Consider the following 21,766-nt stretch of genomic DNA (forward strand, 5'->3'; position numbering starts at 1 on the left):
GGATGAAGTTGGAGGTCCATGAGCCAGTCTTCATTAGGGGTTCAGAGGTGGAGACATTCAATAGCTTTAAATTCCTAGATGCTAACATATCAGATGAATGTGTCCTGGGATCAGCAGGTGGCACTACAAAAAAGGCACAACAACTTTCTTACAAGCTGGCATAGATTCAGCATGTCACCAAAATCTTTGACAAACTTCTATAGATGCACAGTGATGAGTATCCTGCCGGTCATGTCACGATCTGGTATGGAAATACTAATAGCCAGGAATGGAAAAGACTGTGGAAAGTAGTGGTTTCAGCCCAGTCCATCGAAGGCAAAACCCTTCCCACAGATGAGCACAGATGAGCTCTGTGATTAGAAGATGAAAGATTAACTTTATGACACGTACATTCAAATATTAAAACATACAGTGAAATGCATTGTTTGCATCAAATCAAGTCAGTGAGGATTGTGCTGAGGACAGTCAAATCAAGTCACTTTTTATTGTCATTTCAACCATAACTGCTGGTACAGTACACAGTAAAAACGAGACAGCATTTTTCAGGACCATGGTGTTACATGAAACAATACAAAAACTACACTCAACTACATAAAACAAACAGAAAAAAATCTACACTAACTACAGACCTACCCAGGACTGCATAAAGCGCACAAAACGGTGTAGGCATTACAATAAATAATAAACAAGACAACAGGTACAGTAAAGCCAAGTTTCCTGCACCAATATATTATGCCCACACTTACTAACCCTAACCCTAAGCATTCATCTTTAGAATGTGAGGGGAAACCGGAGCACCCAGAGAAAATCTTTGTGGTCCTGGGGAGAATATACAAACATACAGACAGTGCTGAGAATTGAACTGCCATTGGTGATCGCTGGTGCTCTGAATTGATGGCACTAATCACTATGCTACAGTGCTGCCCCAGCATCTGCAACATCCATCATCCAGGTCATACTCTCTTCTCACTACTACTATTAGGCAGAAGTTGCAGGAGCCTTTGGGTCCCACACTTCCGGTTCAGGAACAGTTATTACCCAACAACCATCAGGTTTCTGACCAGCGTGGATAACTACACTCAACACAACTCTGAATTGATTCCACAACCTACCAACTCACTTTCAGGACTCTTTACAACTTGTGTTGTTGGTAATTTTTTTAAATCTGCACAGTTTGTCTTTAGCAGGTTAATTGCTTGACGGTGTGTAAGTACAGTTTATTATAGATTCTGTTGTACTTTATTTTTTCCTGTAAGTGCTTGCTAGCAAGTGAATCTCAAGGTAGCATGTACACACTTTGATAATAGATTTACTCTGACCCTTTATTTTTGACTCTCCGACCATTCTCAAGCCTGTAACATCGTCTAGCTAAATCATAACTGAGATATTTCTTAATTTTCAGTCTTGGTTAATAACCCAAAAGATTCTTATAAAAAAATTATCAATCTAGTTTTAAAATGTTCTGTTCACTCAGTATCTTTACAGAATTTTTGGCTTGGGAGTGGGAATAGGGTTACATAGTGTATTTATAGTATATTTTGTGTGAAGAAATTTTCCTAAAATTTCCTTTGAGCAGTCTTAATCCAACTTTAAGGTGCTCCTTTGTTCTGAATTCCCTCAGAGGAAATACTTTTCCTATCAATTTCATCCTTTCAATTTTTATGATGTACAAAATCTAACCTTAATTATTTCACGTATTCTTCAAAATTTAAGATAATACAAATCTAATCTATGCAATTAGTCCTTTAATCTAAACTGTTCTCACCCCAGTACAGATTTAATGGAATAGAAAAAGCCATATAGTTTATCTTAATAAATCTGTTATTTTATTTCTTGTGGCTCATGTTGTAAAGTTGAGTAAAAGTTTTGCTTTAATATGACAATGTCATTCTATTTCTTCCCTTGAGTGTAATCAGGCACAAAGTAAACATTGAAGATCTCATTATTCAGCATTATTGTACTAGATCAGTATTTTAATTGTCAGTGGTGATTTGTGGCTGCAATATGTGATTGCTTTCAATTTGCTTCAGTAAATTATTTTGAATACTGCCTTGTAATAAATTATGTGACAAATATTTCGTGCTTTCCTTGCAGGCCAGATAGTTTACAAAAGAACCAAAAAATAGAATTTGAAAGAAACCAAGAAAGATTTGAATTTTTAAAGGTATTTCTTTTTCTATAGTGTTCTCAATGGTTCTGCAATAAAAATGTATTTTAATGTATTTTTAATGAAGATCCAGTAGCTTTTGGTTTTGAACTGGTGAACTGAAAGAGATTCTTCAAAGACACTTGTCGGGGAAGAGGCTGGAAAAGGACCAGAATTCTGAACCAATTCCAGTTCCAGCCAGAATTGGAAAAAGAGTAGGAAATGATGGAAAATCACATGAACTGTGCTCAAAACTTACTATTTATTCCTTTATTGAGTTGAATTTGTATCATAAAAGTCTATAAATGTGTTTTTATATTATGTGAAAACTTAGGAAAAGATTATTCTGCAGATCTTTCATTATCATTCTAGTTCTAGACTTCCTTGCTTCCAACCATTTGGGTCTAATAGTCATTAATGACACTGATTAAAATAGTTAAAAAAATACCTTGCACATGTTGCCTACGAAAGTGGGACATAGCTAAACTATGAGGCAGGAAATACCAAGTCACTCCCAGTTTTTTGACTCAAGCACACAATGCGAGAAATGCCCAGAATCTGTAAGAAGCGGAACAGTGATAATTTCTGGATGGAGACCCCTTGTCAGAACTGAAAAGAAGCAAAAGAAATTTGCAGAGCTGCAGAAGGGCAGGGGAGGAAGTGACTCAATATGACTTCTACAGCCTCGGATAACTTATCGCCTTGTATCAGATATCCATCTGCGATATTAACTCAGGGTATTATTTTCCTCTCTCTTCCTGACCTGCCGGGCTTGTCTTCTGCACTTGCCTATGCTCTCTTTCTCCATCTGCTCCCATTCACTCATTGACCAGATAAATTTGCTTACAGCTTATCCCCATCATCAATTCGGTTAACAGAGAGATTCCCCCACCTTGCAACTTTACAACCTTCACTTTGTCTTTTTTTTAGTTCTAACGAAGCAGCTTTGACATAACTCTTTCGTTCCCCATAGATGTGGCTTGACCCGAGTATTTTGAGTACTTTGTTTTAGATGTACAACACCTAAGTCTTAAAAAAGATTCTGTATTCTGATTTGGTTGATCTCAGTCATGTTGGCCCTTGGGAGGCTAAAATTGGCTTTGGGGCATCTGTGTATTATATGGTGGGAAGGTGGGGAAGATGTTCTTCTATTGCTTGGTTCTCCTGTAACTTGCAGGAAAAATTTGCCAATGCTTTTTACTCACTAACACGGGAAAGTAAATCAACAAAATGGGTATTTTGGTAAACAATGTGAAGTTGTAACATAAAGAGATGGGTATTGTAAATAGTAATGCATTTTGAGAATACCCAGACAATGGCCCATGACAATTTTTGGCTCGGGATGGCAAACAATGATCTATTATTTCCAGTTCCATTCTTGAAAGGAAACAGACTCATGAATAACAAAATTAGATTTAATATATAGTGGATTTACTTTCTGTTTATCACTAGCATTGTTTTTTAATGTATTATGAAACAAAGAATAATGATAAGACCATAAGACATTGAATCATTTGATAATATAGCGGATTCTGGTTAATTGGGACTCATTGGGACTAGTACACTTTGGCCCAACTAACTGCTGCCCCAATTAGCCAAAGTTTTATGGAGGTAGTTAAAGAGATATAAAAAAAAGACCAACTAACATTTAGCTGAATAACAAATTATGTATGTAAATGAAATACAGACAAATTAGAACACTACCAATATCACTAAGGTACTATAAGATTGTATTAGTTCCTAACAGTTACCAACAAAGGAATTCATCCGTGCTCTTTTCATTGACTGTAAGTGAACAAAATCAGCAGGCACACCCAATGCAGATAATCGACTGCCTTCATACAATGCTTTCAACGTTTGCATCCTGCAAATCTTCATTTTCAAGATGATTGTTGATACCAAATTCTTCAGAGTTCCTAAATTGTTGAAGTAGCAAAATTGTTTCATTTTCATTCCTGGCTGTGTCTGGCTTCTCCAAACCTGACTGCTTGAAACCACAGTGAGCAAGACAATTCTGAATTGTCTTACTGCTTATTACTCACCAGCTTATTAGTGACAAAAATCATTGTTTTATGAACACAAACATACGCAACTGCTCTTGTTTAAACACTGTTCACTCTTAAGCACAGTGTAGTGTCTAATGACCTCACAGGTGCATGTGACTGACATTAGTTAGAAACAATTTGGAAATAGACTCCTGTCCCAATTCAGCGCATAGTGTCTCAAATAAACAAAGTGAATCCTAGCTATTTTATCAATTCGTTTTTGTTCTCTAAGAGTTGTCTCAAATAACCAGGATCAATAACCCTGATTGACCTAATTAGCCAGAACCCATTGGAATTTCTTTAGTTAAAAATATCTACTTGCTTTCAGCATAAATGTTTTTGAATTGTAAGTTTGAACATGCATGTAAACAGCAATGTTCAGATTGTGATAATGCAGAGTGATATCCATGTCAAAATGGAGTTCAAGGCAGATAGTTTACCACAGTTTTAAAAAAATTCAAGTTCTAGAAATTTTGCAGCTGGAGGTACTTTAAATATTTTTATAAATATATATATTTTGCTGCCTTTAAATACTAAGAAATCTCTGTTTAAATTGAGTGTTTATTTTTCAAATTGCAGCTTGTCTGCAAAAATTGATTAAGAAGTGATTTTTTTGTTTACCCTGTCTTTTTATCTCGATGTACAGTGCAATGGTTTTGGCACCCTTGATTTGCATTTAGCATTGCAATGTGTATATAAATTATCTTCAGTTTTAAATCTTTCCTTGTCTTTCTCCTTAAGTGGGGCTCTAAAGCTTTTCAAAATCTGAAGATCATTCCTCCGGGCTCAGGGATCATCCATCAGGTGAATCTAGAATATTTAGCACGGGTGGTGTTTGATCATGATGGATGCTACTACCCCGACAGTCTCGTGGGTACGGATTCCCACACAACAATGGTTGATGGCCTCGGAGTCCTCGGCTGGGGTAAGCTACTTGCTAAGCATTATGTTTGATAATTAATTTTATTTTCTTTGTATGAAAGTGGCTATTATTTTGTTCTTCCAAAATTATTTCAGATATTGAATTGCTTAAAGCACATTTTCAGTTTTAAAGATTTATTTTCAAAAATCTTTAACATTTGTAGAAATAGTATCATTAGTCTCGCCCTAAAACATGCCTTGTACAGATTCTTTGATAATCTGGAGAAATGTGGAATTCTACTTGTTGGAATTTATGGTGATTCATTTAGATGTGTATAATTTCTTAAAAATACTATTATTAGTTAAATGCAGATTACAAGAGAATACATTTGCAACACTAAAGCTGAGAAGTTTTGTTCAGGGTTTCAAGCAAGTGAGAATAGACTATGAAACCTACTAGGTGTTCTAGTAAGTGTCCATGCATATTATTAAGATGAAAATTTTCTTTATAACATTATGGAGGTCTCAGTCTCTAGAGGAAAGTGGAAGTTGAGCATATTCCAGCTAAGTTTGAAAAGATTTTGACACAGGGAATCAAAGGACATTGGGGATCAGTGAATATTATTGTGTGTATCTGCAGTTTGCTTGGCTGTATCATTGGGAGTATACCTTCAACTCCCTTGTTACTGAGCTTTGTCATTTCTTCCCTAATCTCTCAACAACTTGCTCCTTAAAACCCATTTCTGATCAACCTTCCCTGTGTCGAGTACAAATGCTCAATTGCCAGTAGAATATGTAGTTTCATTCAAAGTGTGTGCTGCTGGATTAACATTTCAAGAATTTTATATGTCCTGAGATGTTTCGAATTGATGGTTTAATTTTTGTTTTGCAGGTGTGGGTGGAATTGAGGCTGAAGCAGTGATGCTTGGCCAACCCATTAGCATGGTTCTTCCAAAAGTGGTTGGTTATAAGTTAGTAGGAGCTCCAACTTCTTTGGCAACATCAACAGATATAGTCCTCACAATTACAAAAGTGAGTACCCCTATATTCTCATAATAGGTGGAGTAATTCACTCCTAAATCATTGGAATCAAATTTTGTAAGTTAATAGGCAGCTGCTCCATAATAAGCAATCAGAAATTGTTAAATTTTAGTACCATGGTATTCAAGCTTTGGAAGTCAAATGTGTCTTATATTTTCATAAAATTAATTGTAACCAATTTCATATTTCTCTGTTATTGCATCAACCAGAAACAATTAAATTATTATTAATCTGGATAATTAAAACTCCCACACTGAGGCTTTCCTTTTTGCTTTATTATTCTTTAAAGCATCTTCGCCAGGTTGGAGTTGTTGGGAAATTTGTTGAATTCTTTGGCCCAGGTGTAGCACAACTGTCCATTGCTGATCGAGCAACTATTGCCAACATGTGTCCAGAGTATGGGGCAACAGCAGCTTTCTTTCCAGTGGATAACATAAGCATTAAGTATCTGGAACAAACAGGTAAGAACATGGAAACTATCTTTATAAATGAACAGTTCATAATCTGGATTCATTCTTTCTTGCCATCATTTAGTGAATACTACTAAAATACCTATGATTATTCAACCATGGAATTGTGGACTTTGTATAGCACAGATAGAGGCTATTCAAAGAAATGTCCTAATTCTGGCAAACAAAAAGACTTTAAATCATGTCTAATACCTGCTGACTTCAAACCCTAGACCTTGTAAAGTTACTTTCAAATACTTATCTAATTTTAAAAGTGTTAATTTAAACTACCTCCAATGCCTTTCTAAGCAAAGCATTCTAGATCCTAACGTTCTCCTATTTTAACGGCTCATGTAAAGTTGAGTAACAGATTTTCTTTAATACAGCAGTGTTGTTCCATTTCTTCCCTTGAGTGTAATCAGGAAGGAAATGAAGTTGAAGATCTCATTATTCAGCATTGTGGTACATGTGAATGAGATCAGTATTGTGAATGGAAGAATTGCTTGATATTTCCTTTTATTTTAGAGTGGCATAAATAATAATTGTCAGTGATCAATAGCATGCTGATCATGTAATGAGTTGAAAAACAGGAACAAGAAATTTGGGAATTAAGCTGATAGGCAATCTGCTTAGCCACAGGAAAAATGTAGAATGCAGTGAAGCCTGAACCTGGTAAAGGAAGTCGCAATGTAATTATAAAAGACATTAAAAAAAATCAGAACTTAATGCTGTAGGAAAATTTGACATGACCACATACCTATATGGACATTTAAACTGGTAAATTGGTTTATTGTTGTCACATGTACTGAGGTACAGTTAAAAGCTTGTTTTGATGGTGTAAATACAAATAATTTCATTACATCATTGCATTGAGCAAAACAAGGGAAAAGCAATAACAGATTCCAGAATACAGTTACAGAAAAAATGCAGTGCAGTTAGATAATAAGGTAGATGGTCACAGTGAGGTAGATTGTGAGTTTAAGAGTCCATCTTATCATATTAGGGAATTGTTAAATAGTCTTGTTATAGGAGGATAGAAGATGTGCTTGAGCTTGTGGGGGTACGTGCTTTCAGGCTTTTGTATCTTCTGCCTGATGGGAAGGGGGTGAATAGAGAATGTCTAGGGTGCCAAGGGTCTTTGATTTGCAGGCTATTTCACTGAGGCAGTGAGAAGTGTAGGTAGAGTCCTCGGAGAGGAGGCTGCTTTCTGTGATATGCTAAATAGTGTCCACAACTAGCTGTGATTTCTTGTGTTCACGAGCGGAGTAGTTGCTGTACTAAATTGTGATGCATTCGGCTTGGATGCTCTCTATGGTGTATCAATAAAAATTGATTAGCGTCAAAGGGGACATGCAAACTTTCTTTATATGGTTTGTTTTTAATATAGTTGCACATGGATAGTATTGAAATACTTTGCTTTTTAGAGTCTCTTTTGCATTGTGACGTCAAGTTTTTAACTATTTTGTTTCTGGAAACCAACAGTTTTTGCTGTGTTCTCTTCCTCCTTTAAGGTCGAGATAAAAATAAACTGAGTTACATTGAAAGATACCTTAGGGCTGTTGGAATGTTCCGAGATTTCAATGATCCTTCCCAGGATCCGGAATTTACTCAGGTAAAGTTTATTGCTAATAGATAATTATTAGCTTTTAAAGAAATCTCAAGTCAAATTTTAGGTTTTTTTGTAACATGCAAGGTAGTTTCAGGTTTTTGAGTCTCATGACCTTGGTAAGTATCAGTGTTTCCTGAAGTGTATTTGCTCCTAATAGGGTTGACAGTATAGGGACTTGCTTAGGGGCAAATAATGGAAAGTGGTTTAGAGGAGGGATAAATATCCATTTGAGTTTGATTTTCCAAGGAAGTTCCCATTTGAAGTAACCTACTGAAATTAGTTCTTTTAACCCTTCTGATGTGTGTAGTTGAGTCCTTTTGCCTGTAATTCTCTTTGTACTTTCACCTGATGTTTGTTTTGCTTTAACTAGTCCTGGCATATTCTTCAACCTAGTTTTTTTTATTAAGCATTTAATTTTGTCTATGGTTTTTTTTTCCTGATATTTTTCAAATGATGAGTCTACACACCCCGAGTCTACCATCCTAGAGACCTTTCCTATCCTGGACCCACTCTAATATTTATTAGAAGTATATTTTGGATGTTGTCATCATTCTTTGCTTCAACATTCTTTTCATAACTACCCCAGGCTTCTCCTTAGTCTCACATTTACCATAAGCTTTTGAAAATCCCTGCTATTGTTGGCATTCCTCCATTTCTACACCAAAATTTTCAACACTGACATTCAACCCTCAGCAGGGTTTTGAATCTTAATCAGGAGTCATAGCATTCTGTGCCTTCTGGTGCCATGTCCCCTTACTATCCAACTGGAGGAGGAGTGCTTACGGGACTGCTTTGAGTTGGTGGACCAGACAATATTCAGGGATTCATTTGAATGAATATACCACAGTTGTCACTGACTTCAGTAAGGCCTGTGTGGATGAATGTGTGCCTTCAAGAACGTACCTGACATGGATGAATCAGATTTGTAGCCCGTTGTGGGCTAGATATGTGGCATTCAAGACTGGTAATCCAGTGGTATACAAGACAGACAGACAGACAGACATACTTTATTGATCCCAAGGGAAATTGGGTTTTGTTACAGTCACACCAACCAAGAATAGTGAAGAAATATAGCAATATAAAACCATAACTAATTAAATAATAATAAGTTAAATCATGCCAAGTGGAAATAAGTCCAGGACCAGCCTATTGGCTCAGGGTGTCTGACACTCGGAGGGAGGAGTTGTAAAGTTTGATGGCCACAGGTAGGAGTGACTTCCAATGACACTCAGTGTTACATCTCGGTGGAATGAGTCTCTGGCTGAATGTACTCCTGTGCCTAATCAGTACATTATGGAGTGTATGGGAGTCATTGTACAAGATGGCATGCAACTTGGACAGCAACCTCTTTTCAGACACCACCGTCAGAGAGTCCAGTTCCACCCCCACGACATCACTCTCCTTACGAATGAGTTTGTTGATTCTGTAGGTGTCTGCTACCCTCAGCCTGCTGCCCCAGCACACAACAGCAAACATGATAGCACTGGCCACCACAACCTCATAGAACATCCTCAGAGTCATACGGCAGATGTTAAAGGACCTCAGTCTCCTCAGGAAATAGAGACGGCTCTGACCCTTCTTGTAGACAGCCTCAGTGTTCTTTGACCAGTCCAGTTTATTGTCCATTCGTATCCCCAGGTATTTAATCCTCCACCATGTTCACACTGACCCCTTGGATGGAAACAGGGGTCACCAGTGCCTTAGCCCTCCTCAGGTCCACCACCAGCTCCTTAGTCTTTTTCACATTAAGCTGCAGATGATTCTGCTCGCAACATGTGACAAAGTTTCCCACCATAGCCCTGTACTCAGCCTCATCTCCCTTGCTGATGCATCCAACTACAGCAGAGTCATCAGAAAACTTCTGAAGATGGCATGACTTTGTGTTGTAATTGAAGTCCGAGGTGTAGATGGTGAAGAGAAAGGGAGACAGGACAGTCCCCTGTGGAGCCCCAGTGCTGTTGACCACTCTGTCTGACACACAGTGTTGCAAGCGCACGTACTGTGGTCTGCCAGTCAGGTAATCAATAATCCATGACACCAGGGAAGCATCCACCTGCATCACTGTCAGCTTCTCACCCAGCAGAGCAGGGCGGATGGTGTCCAGGTCCAGGTACAACTTACGGAAGGCAATTTTAAGAGCAGAAAAACACCTCCATTTGAGGTTAGTGACAGAATTGGATGCATGTTAGCTCTGGCATGGTTTTCAGGCCATTATTTCCTACAAAGTGAAAGTTAACAACCTGAACGGCTGTGATGCTTTTCTCCCACATGAGCTCAGTGCTTCTGAGCTCACTTTGAAAGGAACATCTGAGTTACACATCTTCTGAAGTCCGTACCGCTGCTGCAGAACCTCAGATTTCACGACATATGCCAGTGATATTAAACCTGAATCTGATTTTTCTGGTACTTTACAGCTAGTTAAATATTGTCACTTGCAACAATTACAACAGTTGGTTTGTGCACAGCAAGCTTTCACAAACAGCGATGTGATAATGACCATTTAATCTCTTTATGCATACCTCACTCAACATTTTTAGCAGTTCGAAAGGGAGCCAATAAAATATAAAGTTCTATATACACACATCTTCAAGGATATTCTGTTAAGTATGTTTCTATTAATATTGAAATATGCATGGAGAAACACATTATATGAATGCTGTTTCACTAATTTAACTGCACGTTTTAGAATTTAGAAGCTTCCCTCAGTATCTTTGGACCAATCATAGTGTAGTAACTTTTACCTGCATCCAGACAAAAGTTCTGAGTACATTTTTTCTTGCTTTCCTTAAAACAAATCTTGTTCCAGTTTCTTATATTCAGACATTCACAATAAAAGCAAAGAACACAGATGTCAGAATTTTGAAATACAACAAATAATGCTGGGAAAAACTCAGCTGGCTGGGCAGTATCTGCTTTGTGAAAAGTAATCAGATTTTCTTTACATGATTAGAACGACATAGCACAGGAACAAGCCCTTCAGCTAACGATGTATCAAGCTAATTAAGCTAGTAATTTAAGACCTAACTAAACTAATTCCTTCTGCACACACAATGTCCATATCCCCCTATTCTCGGCACATTCTTGTACCTATCTAAGAGCCTCCCACCACCACCGTGGTAGTGCATTCCAGGCACACGCCAATCTGTGTATTAAAAAAACCTTGCCCCTCACCTCTCTTTGCAACTTACCCCTTTCTCACCTTAAATGTGTGCTATTAGACATTTAAACCCTCAAGGACAGGATACTGACTGCCTACGCTGTCTATGCTTCTCTTAAGCCTATAACCCTGTATTTGATCTTCTATCAGCTTATGCTGCTCCAGAGAAAGCAACCAAGTTTGTCTAACCTCTCCTTGGAGCACATCCAGACAGCACCCTGATAAACTACTTCTCCCTTCACTTCCTTCTTATAATGGTGACTAATTGAATGGCATATTCCTGCAGTGGAGTTGTATGAAGCTGCAAAATAACTTATTGTCTCTTGTACTCATTGTCTCGACTAATAAGGGCAAACATGTCATATGTCTTCTTTACCACCCTTTCAATCGGTGCAGCTACTTTAAGGAAGTTATTAACTTGGACCCAAGATCCCTCTGTACATCAACACTTTTAAGGGTCTTGCCATTAACAGTGTACTGCTTCTTTTACATTTGATCTCCCAAAATGTAAGATCCCACAGTTGGCTGGACTAAACTCCATCCCCCATTTCTCTGCCCAAATCTGCAGCTGGTCTATATCCTGCTATAATACTTGGCCCTTTTTTATCCTACCAGAACACCACCAATATTTGTATTGTATGTGAATTTACCAATCCACCCATCCACGTTTTAATCCATGTCATTCATATTGATTACAAACAGCAGAAGTCCCAGTATGAATCCCGGTATAATACCCTCTGCCTTCTATGGGCAAGTCAGCTCTGGATCCAAATGGCCAATTCTTTGTGAATTCCATGGATCTTAATCTTCTGGATGTCAAACACCTTACTACAATCCACGTGGAAAACATCCATAGCATTATCTTCATCGAGCAACTTCAGCACTTACTCAAAAAACTCAGTCAAGTTAGTAACACACAAGTTGTCTGACTCAAAGCCATGCTGACTGTCCTTAATTACGCCATGGTTTCCCAAATGCTCACAAATCCTACACCTAATGGTTCTTACCAGAGTGGAGGAACAATCTTGGTTTTGTCATCCATAGATCTTTCAAAGTTGTCACACAAGTTGATAGAAAGATTAAGAGGGTATGTGGTGTGTTGGTTTTCATTAGTCAGGGGACTGAGTTCAAGAGCCACAAAGTAATGTAGCTCAATAAAACTCTGCTTGCACTACACTTGGAGTATTGTGTTCAGTTCTGGTAGCCTCACTACAGAAAGGACATCTACTTTACTTTATTGTCACCAAACAATTGATACTAGAGCGTACAATCATCACAGTGATATGTGATTCTGTGCTTCGCGCTCCCTGCAGTACAAATCGAAGTAAATATAATAAAATTTAAATTATAAATCATAATTAGAAAATAGAAAAGGGAAAGGCAGGTAGTGCAAGTCAGGTCCGGATATTTGGAAGGTACGACATTTCAGAGAGGATGCAGAGGAGGTTTATCAGAATGCTGCTTGGATTAGGGGCCATGTCTTATGAGGAAAGGTTGAGCAAGCTAAGGCTTTATCCTTTGTAGTAAAGGCACTTAATGGGGATATAAAGGAGACATTGATAGAGTGGACAGCCATTGCCTGTCCTGGGGCAGAAATTCTAATGTACTAGGGCATGATTTTAAGAGGAAAGCATGGGAGGGAGGGGTTTGGTTTCAGAGCTAGTTTGTTTTTTTTTACACAGAGTGGTAAGTATATGGAACACACTGCCAGGGTTGGTCTGTTGAAACTATGTGTTATAATTATGTGGTCTTTGTCAGTTAGTCTTTTATCACTTATGGTATTGTCTGCACTGTTGAAACTATATGTTAACTATAACTATACATAACTATGTGGTTTTGTGTAGGTCTTGTAGCTTTAGGTTTGTCTGATGGGTTTGTAGTTCCTTTCTGGGGAACGTGCTAAGACAGTAGCGCGATTTTGATACACAGCAGCCTCTCTGGACTCTGGATTGGGGATTACCAAATGTTATGTGCTTTTTCTTGTGTGGTCTGTTTTGTGCTTTTTCGTGATATCATTCCGGAGAACGTTGTCTCATTTTTTAACTGCATTGTATTTGTGGTTTATAAATGACAATAAACTGAATCTGAATCTGATATATCAAGGGGATTCAAGAGATTCTTGGATGGGCACATGGTTGAAAGAAAAATGGAGGGCTATGTGGGAGCAGAATGTTAGATTGATCTTGGAGTAGCTTAAAAGTTTGGCACAACATTGTGACCAAGGAGCCAAAGGGCCTGTACTGCACTATACTAATCTATGTTCTAATAATTCTCTGCAGTAGGTTCTCTACCACTGATGTATTGCTCACTAGTTTATAGTTTTTGGGATTATTCCCATTTCTCTCGAGATGGTGTAGAGCTCCAATATTCATAGAGGTTTTGGCTCAGACATAATTTTTCTTTCTGGTTTGTAGAGATGGTTTTGGGGGTCAGCACAGTATGTTAGGGTCAGGTGAGGGTTTAAGCACTGGGATGAGGTGGAGTTAGAGGTCAGAGGTAGTAAGCAGAGTCCAAGGCAGAAACTGGAGTCTGAGTCCCTGAGAGCAGAGGGTGGTTCAGCAGACCTTGAGGACAAACACTGTTGTTCCCTGCAGGGATATCAAGGACAACACTCCAGGTTGGCAAATCCTGGGGCCTGAGGTCCAATGTCAACAGTTCAATAATCGGAAATATGTGCTTTGCTGATTTGTTCTTTGTCCCCACGTAAAAGCCTAATTACCGTGAAATTGGCCAGCAGCACAATCAAGATTTTAAAGTACACACTTGCAGTACAATAATTTTTTATTTTATCCTAGAAACATTATCTCATTCAATTTCCAAAGTGTAAGGCATACTGATGTATCTTTTAGCCCTGCTGTGGTAGAGACTTTGGATCCTTGTGTGCTGTGTTCTTTTCATTGACTGTAAATGCACAAAATTAGTGCAGGCACTTTGTGCAGATAATGGACTGCCTTCCTACATGAAGTAGTGTAAAAATTCACTATATTTTAATTTTGTCTATGAGTTTTTGTTCTTATAGGAGTTGTCTCAAGTAAGTGGCTGTCCTGATTAACCAAAGGCCCAGTTAACCAGAATTCATTGTACAGAACAGGGGGATATCTGTTGGTAGCAGACACTGCATGGGTTGATCTGAATGGAGAGGTTAATCATGTAAAAGTTGTGGACAAGAGGAACTAAGATGTAAATAAGATTGGACAACTTGAGAGCAGAAGCAAGGAAAATGGAATAATTTTGTTTGATGGCATCAGCTATGGTAAAGGGAAGCTTCTATCCAGGGAACAACTTTTTTTTTAGAAGCACTGGTGTAAAAGGTGTCATCAAAACAGGATAGAATTGAAGAAAGTAGGAAAATGAAATGGAGACTTTATGAAAATCACTGTCTAAGAGGGTGGCTGTTGTTTGGAGGTGTACAGTATTGATAATATTCAACTTATTTATTAGTTTACTTACATCATGATTGTCCAAATTATCAGAGCTTAGGGATTCAAAGATATAATTGGGAAAGTGCTGGACAAGAGGAGAAAAACAGAATTGTGATACATAGAAGTTTTGAGACAAAGCAGGCTAAATCAGTGGGTCTGTAAGGATGGTTCTTGGCGATGAGATTAAAAAAAAGTATGAGCATTTGGGTGACTGTGCTCGGAGGCTGTGTTGAGAAAATTTCAAGAGGAAGTGAGTGAAATAGCTATTTGGGAAATTGTGGTTTGATGTTCAGTGGTGGGGTCCGTCGCTGGGGACACATTCTAGTTTGGAGGTCTAAGAAAGTATTGGAGACTGGCATTCAACATTATTGAGGCAGAAGTTGAATTAACAAATAACAACAGCACTGGACTTGTCTATAGGGTACTAGTATCACTGTGACATTCAGTTTCTCCTGATTCTCACCCTATTCCAGACAGCTTCCTGTTTACCCTCCCCCTTTGACTTCAAAGCCAATCTTAAACTTTGTCTTTCTCCTTCTGAGATGCTGCTTAACCAGATGAGTATTTCCAGAATTTTCTATGCTTATTTCAGATAACCAATTGCTATAACCTCTTGCTTTTCAAGGACATATGTGGATTTGGCAGAGAAGTGAAGTTGAGGCAGATTAGTTAAGATTTATTGAATGACAGAGCATGCCCTATGGCTTCATTTCATTTCTTATTTTTAATGGGTTGACTTGTTTCTATGTAGTGTACATTAGAAAGTAACACTTTAAAGGTTGATAGATTATAAAATTTGCTTTATTGCACAATTAAATATGCTTTGTGGGCAATGAAAATGAATGTTATATGGAAAATATTCTTTTAGATCAGATAAAACAAAACAAATTTTGAATTAGCACGTGTCTATTATGATTGTTACACAGAAGTTAGCAAGTTTATTTAATTAGCTTTCCATGACACATTAAAGAGAACAAATAAAAGCAGTTCTGTGAACATCAGTGATGTGTAGTATATGCAAAAATTCAGAATGTGCAAAAATGCTTTTCAGATGCTATATGACCAGATATTGACATGTTGAATTCTTCTCTAGTTCAACAGAACTGTAATAAAAAGAGGAAAAAAGTGTTTTCATAGAGCAATTATTGCATTCATGAACTCTCACAAAATGCTTTCTTTTGTTCCGTGCAGACTGTGGAACTGGATCTTAGTACTGTGGTATCATGTTGTAGTGGTCCTAAGCGACCTCAGGACAAAGTGGCCATGTCCGATATGAAACAAGATTTTGAAAGTTGTTTGACTGCAAAGGTGAGTTGCAAAAATGCCGTCTACCAATGGAAATACATTGCAATGCAAGTTTTATTTTGAGGATAAACTGGCTAAAAGCTAGCATCCAGTTACGCACTTGTTAAAGGAGAGTGTCCAGTTAGAGTGCCTTGGATTTCAATGCTGCAATTGTAGCTGTTTCCATTGCATTAGTACTCTGAATTCAGAAAATGCACAAATGGTGGACAGATTTTACAATACTGTCAATAGATTTGTCAACAGATTTTCAACACTGTCAATAGATTTGACAGATTTGATAATGCCGTCAATAGATTAGTTGAAAGATTTTACAATACTGTCGATAGATCTGTTGATAGTATTATAAAAATCTGCGGCATTGGCTCAGAAAATGCAGTGCCAAAAGGCAACAAACTGCAAACACAAATGGAAAAAAGAAAGAAGTAATAATAAATCAGCAATAAATATCAAGAGCATGAGATGAAGAGTCTTTGAAAGTGAATCCATAGGTTGTGGGAACAGTTTAAAGTTCAAAGTAAAATTTATTATCAGTGTACATACATGTCACCAATACAACTCTGAGATTTTTTTCTGTGGGTATACTTAACAAATCTCTAGAACAGTAACTGTAAACAGGATCTGTAGACTGTAAACATTAGGAACTGTAAATGATAAACTGCAAATGCAGATAATAAATAAAGCAATAAATAACAAGATAAGAGTCCTTAAATGAGTGTAGTTATCCTCTTTTGTTCAATAGCCTGATGGTCGAGGGGTAGTAACTGTTCCTGAACTTGCTGGTGTGGACCCTGAGGCACCTGTATCTTCTTCCTGGATTCTTGAGACAAAAACCTTAAAATAACTTACAAAACAATAGATGCTAATATAATACCTAGGATAGGACATGCAGTGTTTTGACTCTGCTCCATTATGGTGTAAGATCATGATATTAACTGTCAGTGAGGTGGCAAGAATGAAACATTAGAATCTTTCTGCATAGGTGAATTAAGGTAGGCTGAACCTTATCTCATCCTTAAGCACCTTGCAGACTTGTACACAATGTAACTTTATTGAGAGAAATGCTTATTTAACACTAAGTAAAAGAAGACATTTCAGAAACAAAATACTGTTGGAAATAATCTAAAATGAGCATAGAATATGCTATGTATTCAGTAGACTAAATACCATCTGGCAAGAGAAGCAAAGTTAATATTTCCAGCTGATAAGCTTAAATCAGAACCTTGTATTGCTAAGCTTATATTGATATGCCAGTTACAAGAGGAAATGGATTGTTTTCCCTTATTTGAATGATTAAACATGATGGGATATTCTTATGAAAATAGGCTGTTCAGTCCTGTATCTGTTTTGTTTTGCATACTGTTTAATCTTTGTAACTGTGTGAATTCCAAGAATTTACCTGCATTGTTAAAACTAGTGCTTTTAAAAATGAAAGTAACTTGTTTCCTGTACAAAACCTTTGTCCCGTCAATTGCAAAAAAGTAGAGAGTGTTCTTTGCTTTAATGATTGTCCTTGACCTTTTTTTTTGGTTGGGACACTTCCATTTTAGCACTGTCTTTGGGTTTGTCCAGTTGACAGTGTTTCAAACTTTCAAGGAAGTTGTCTACTGATAATGAGATGATAAATACACTGAAGGGAATAAAGACACTGATAGGAATTCTGTGTTTTAGCACATTAAATTAAATTATCAATTTATGATTTAAATCGATGTGCTAGAAAATGACTCTATATTGGCTCTCTTTTTCCTCGAGTTTAACCTCATCCACCTGAAAGTTTGAATGGAAAATCGAGAATGAAGAATTGCAATAAAGCTAAGTTTTCTTTGTCTTTAATTTCTCTCTCTCTCTCCCCCCACCGACACTTAATTTTAGCAAGGATTTAAAGGATTTCAGATTGCACCGGTTCGGCAAAACGACAAAGTGACGTTTAAGTACAACATGCAGGAATACGAGTTGTGCCATGGCTCAGTGGTAATTGCTGCTATCACCAGCTGTACCAACACCAGCAACCCATCTGTGATGTTAGGAGCAGGTTTGTTACTTGGTTACCTTCCTGGATTTGGCTGTAGTGAAATTGCTTATGAGTTTTGCCTGTCAAGTATGTTGTGCAGACAATTTGTACTATGTAGATTAAATTGATAAGGTATTTTATTTCCCAAGGAGCATTGTACCATGTATTAAACTGTTGAAGGTGAGTTGTGTTTAGTCTCTTAAATGTACAGAAAGTCAAAATTACTGTAAAATCAAAGACTGGTTAGGATTTGTATAGTTTTGAGGTTAACTAGTGCTTGTGTATTCCTTCTATGAAACCAAAAGAGACAAGTGTGGAATGACTTCTGTGCATATATATCTCCACCTGTAATATTAGTTGGATAATTTCGGTATTATAACTAAGACTCACCAATGTAGATAACATTGCTTTAGGTAACAATGTGGTCGCTGTCAGCAGTGTAGGTAACATTGCTGGTGGCTAATCATGTCCTTAAATCCTACAAAGTTCCAAATGTGACCACAATGTGCCACACAGTGGTAGAATGTAAGTTTGCAACTATAGTGCCCAACAATCTTAGTGGCTGAACCTTGGGTAATTTCCATTGCATGGGAAATCAGTAAGGCATACAAGCTGACTTCTAGAGATTTTGAACCAGGGCACTTGCTCCATAGTCTTATTGAAAAGGCACCAAATTCTCAGAAGAAGCTAACACATTCCACAATTCCCAGACTTTTGATATTACTTAGAAGTAGAATAATTCTGGGTGCTGTCATTCTAAAATAGAAAATGACAGTTCTGAAAGTACCAATCAGGCCAGCACTAAGTGCAAAAAGAGAAGCAGTTAGTGTCTGATTCATAACCTTTCATAAAAAACTGATATATTTCAGATATGACAAGAGTTACACAAGTGGAGAGATAGGGAAAGAATGTAGGAAAGAAAATAATATACAAAAATTGACAAATTAAATTGGTTTATTATTGTCATGTACTGTGGTACAGTGAAAAACTTTGAATTGCATGCCATCTCTACCGTTCATTTCATCACATCAGTTCCTCAAGGTAGTACAAAGAATAGAAGTAGGAGTAGGCTATACAACATTCAAGCTGGCTCCACCATTCAATGCCTTGAGTAATCCTGTACCTCAAATGCACATTCCAACCCGGTTTCCATAGCTTTTGGTTCATTTAGTGACCAAAGTTTATTATCCTCACCCTTGAATATATTTGGTGAATGCCCAAAGTCCTTTGGTATAAGAATTCCAAATGCTCCCAACCCTGTGAGTAAAGAAATTTCTTTTCATCTCAGTCATGGCCAATCACTTGTCCTTAAATGTTTATTCTTTCAGGAATGGACTCTCCAGAATCTGCTTCTTCCAATTAAATTTTGAATCTTGTCTGTCTCAGTAATACCACCCATTACTTTTTCTAAATTCTGCAGAGAGTATAGGCCAATGTACACAAAAGCCTAATAGTCTTTTCTGCTTTCTTAGGACTTGATAATTTTATCTGGCATTTTTGACACTGAAAAGGTGGTATGTGAGCTGAAAAAAAGCCAAGAATAATTACATAAATTCTAGACTAACTCTTATTGATTTAGGAATATTCAGCACATACTGATTCTCTAAATAACTATCTTTATTGCTGCACTGAAAATCTGCAGTTACGGTGATTCTTTCATTTACTGAAGGACTTATTTTACTATTCACTTATGTCCTTTGTACATGTCTACACTAAACTGATCTTAAAAATCAGCTTATCAAGTTAGCGATGTCTGAAATGTTTTGTGCTTTCATTGTGGTAATTGGAGGTTGCTAGAATTAGCAGCGTTTATTCTCCATTCCATTTTGTGTCTGAACTTAGAAAGCAATTAAAAGTTAATCACGTCAGTCAAAGTGCATTAAGTACATGTATGGACAAGTGCAATGAGAAACCTACACTAGCATTATTGGTGGGTCTGGAGCCTCATGAAATCTAGGCAGGGTAAGAATGGCAGATTCCATTTCCTGAAGGTTGTTAATAAAGTAAGTCTGTTTTTATGACTATTCATTATTTTATAGTTAACATTATTAAGACTAATTCTTGATTGATTTAAGTTCACTAGCTGCCAATGTGGGATTCGTATTGTGTTTCTTGATCAATGTGTCAGAACTCTGACTGTTGGCTCACTAATTTGTCTGCCATGTTACTCAGTCACAAAGCAGTTGTTCTTAATCACCACTTCTTGTGCATTTCTGTAAAGCATTTGATAAGTGCATTTACATTCTTCTGACCCTGCTTTAAATTCTATCTTGCATTAGGGATTTGTGGGTAATGTTGCTGTGTCAACTGAATGAAATGCTGATTTGAGAGTGTTCATGAGCTGTTTTTCCTAGAATAATATTGTCCATTGATTCTTCATTAAAGAAAACAATTTTTTCATTCAGTGAAGTGAACCTTCAAGTTTTGTTTGTATAAATAAATCTTAGCAACTTAAATTCTGACAGCATAGAGAAGAACCATTTGGTTGTTGAAGGAGCTGTTCAAATTCAAATAAATCCCATTCCCCATAACCTAGAATCTTAGAAATATCCCATCACTTTTGTAAGAAAACCCTCTATGGAATCTGACTCTACCACTTTCCAGATTTTTATCAACCCTTGTTATGGGAAAATTCTCCTTTTGTGCTGTTTTGGCTAATAAATTTAAACAATTTTCTATAACCAACCAACTTGCGAGAAGAAATAGATTACCTCAACCAGATGTATCAAAGTCTCTTCTAATTTTGAATATATTTGATTATAGGAAAAAGATGCCTCCAGTGGACTAATAGCTAGTGCAAGAAATTTTGTTAAATCATCTATTGTGCCATTGAGGACACAGCAATATTCCCATTTTGTGATTTTGTTTAGGAATCCACTGAATTTCTGCCCTTCCTCATTTTGTTTGTAGGGTTATTAGCGAAGAAAGCAGTAGAAGCTGGTCTCAATGTTAAACCATACATCAAAACCAGCTTATCTCCAGGAAGCGGTGTAGTTACATACTACTTGAAGGAGAGTGGAGTCATGCCATATCTCACCAAACTAGGGTAAGGCTAGAATAATTCTGACATTTACATTGACAGTCTTGGTCCTTGCTTGGATTTTATGCATGAAATAAAGGACTGAAGAAGAATGAATTTAATAGGAGAGGACAGTGGACCATGGAAGAAAGGGAAGGAGGAAGAGAATCATAGAAAAGTGATAGGCTGGTGAGAAGAGAAGAGGTGAAAGGGTAACTAGAATGGAAAATGGAAGAAGAGAGAAGGAAGGAGGGATGAGAAATTACCTAAAATGAGATAAATCGATATTCATGCCTTTAGGTTGGAGGCTACCCAGACGGAACATAAGGTGTTGCTTCTCCACCTTGAGTTTGGCTTCGTCTTGGTAATAGAGGAGGCTATGGACAAACACGTCAGAATGGGAAGACAAATTGAAATGTATAGCCATGGAGAGATTGTGCCTCTGTAACACACAGTACATGGGGAATTAATAATTGATATTTTGAGCTGAGACCCTTCATCAGGACTGGAAAGGAAGGGGACAGAAGCTAGAATAAGAAGGTGGGGGAAGGGGAAGGCATGCAAGCTGGTAGGTGTACACAGAATGCTAGAATAACTCAGTAAGTCAGACACACAAAATGCTGGAGGTACTCTCAAATGTAATTGAATGTTGGGTTTGACGGTCCATTCAGTGGTGCCGATGTAGCATGAACAGAGTCATTGGA

At 37.4% G+C, this 21,766-nt stretch overlaps 1 protein-coding gene across 3 annotated transcripts in view; it reads left to right on the top strand.

Moving 5' to 3' along the window:
• Nucleotides 1–21,766, top strand: part of LOC132396832 (cytoplasmic aconitate hydratase) — a 74,348-nt gene that overhangs the window by 25,659 nt on the left and 26,923 nt on the right. For all 3 annotated transcript variants that reach the window (XM_059974810.1, XM_059974812.1, XM_059974811.1), the window contains exons 5-12: nt 2,095–2,164; nt 4,933–5,116; nt 5,945–6,084; nt 6,383–6,554; nt 8,054–8,154; nt 15,922–16,038; nt 17,905–18,064; nt 20,954–21,089. In XM_059974810.1, coding sequence (XP_059830793.1) covers nt 2,095–2,164; nt 4,933–5,116; nt 5,945–6,084; nt 6,383–6,554; nt 8,054–8,154; nt 15,922–16,038; nt 17,905–18,064; nt 20,954–21,089 — 1,080 coding nt within the window. The remainder of the gene's footprint in view (nt 1–2,094; nt 2,165–4,932; nt 5,117–5,944; nt 6,085–6,382; nt 6,555–8,053; nt 8,155–15,921; nt 16,039–17,904; nt 18,065–20,953; nt 21,090–21,766) is intronic.

The sequence above is a fragment of the Hypanus sabinus genome, chromosome 7 (assembly GCF_030144855.1).
Source record: "Hypanus sabinus isolate sHypSab1 chromosome 7, sHypSab1.hap1, whole genome shotgun sequence".
Lineage (NCBI taxonomy): Eukaryota > Metazoa > Chordata > Chondrichthyes > Myliobatiformes > Dasyatidae > Hypanus > Hypanus sabinus.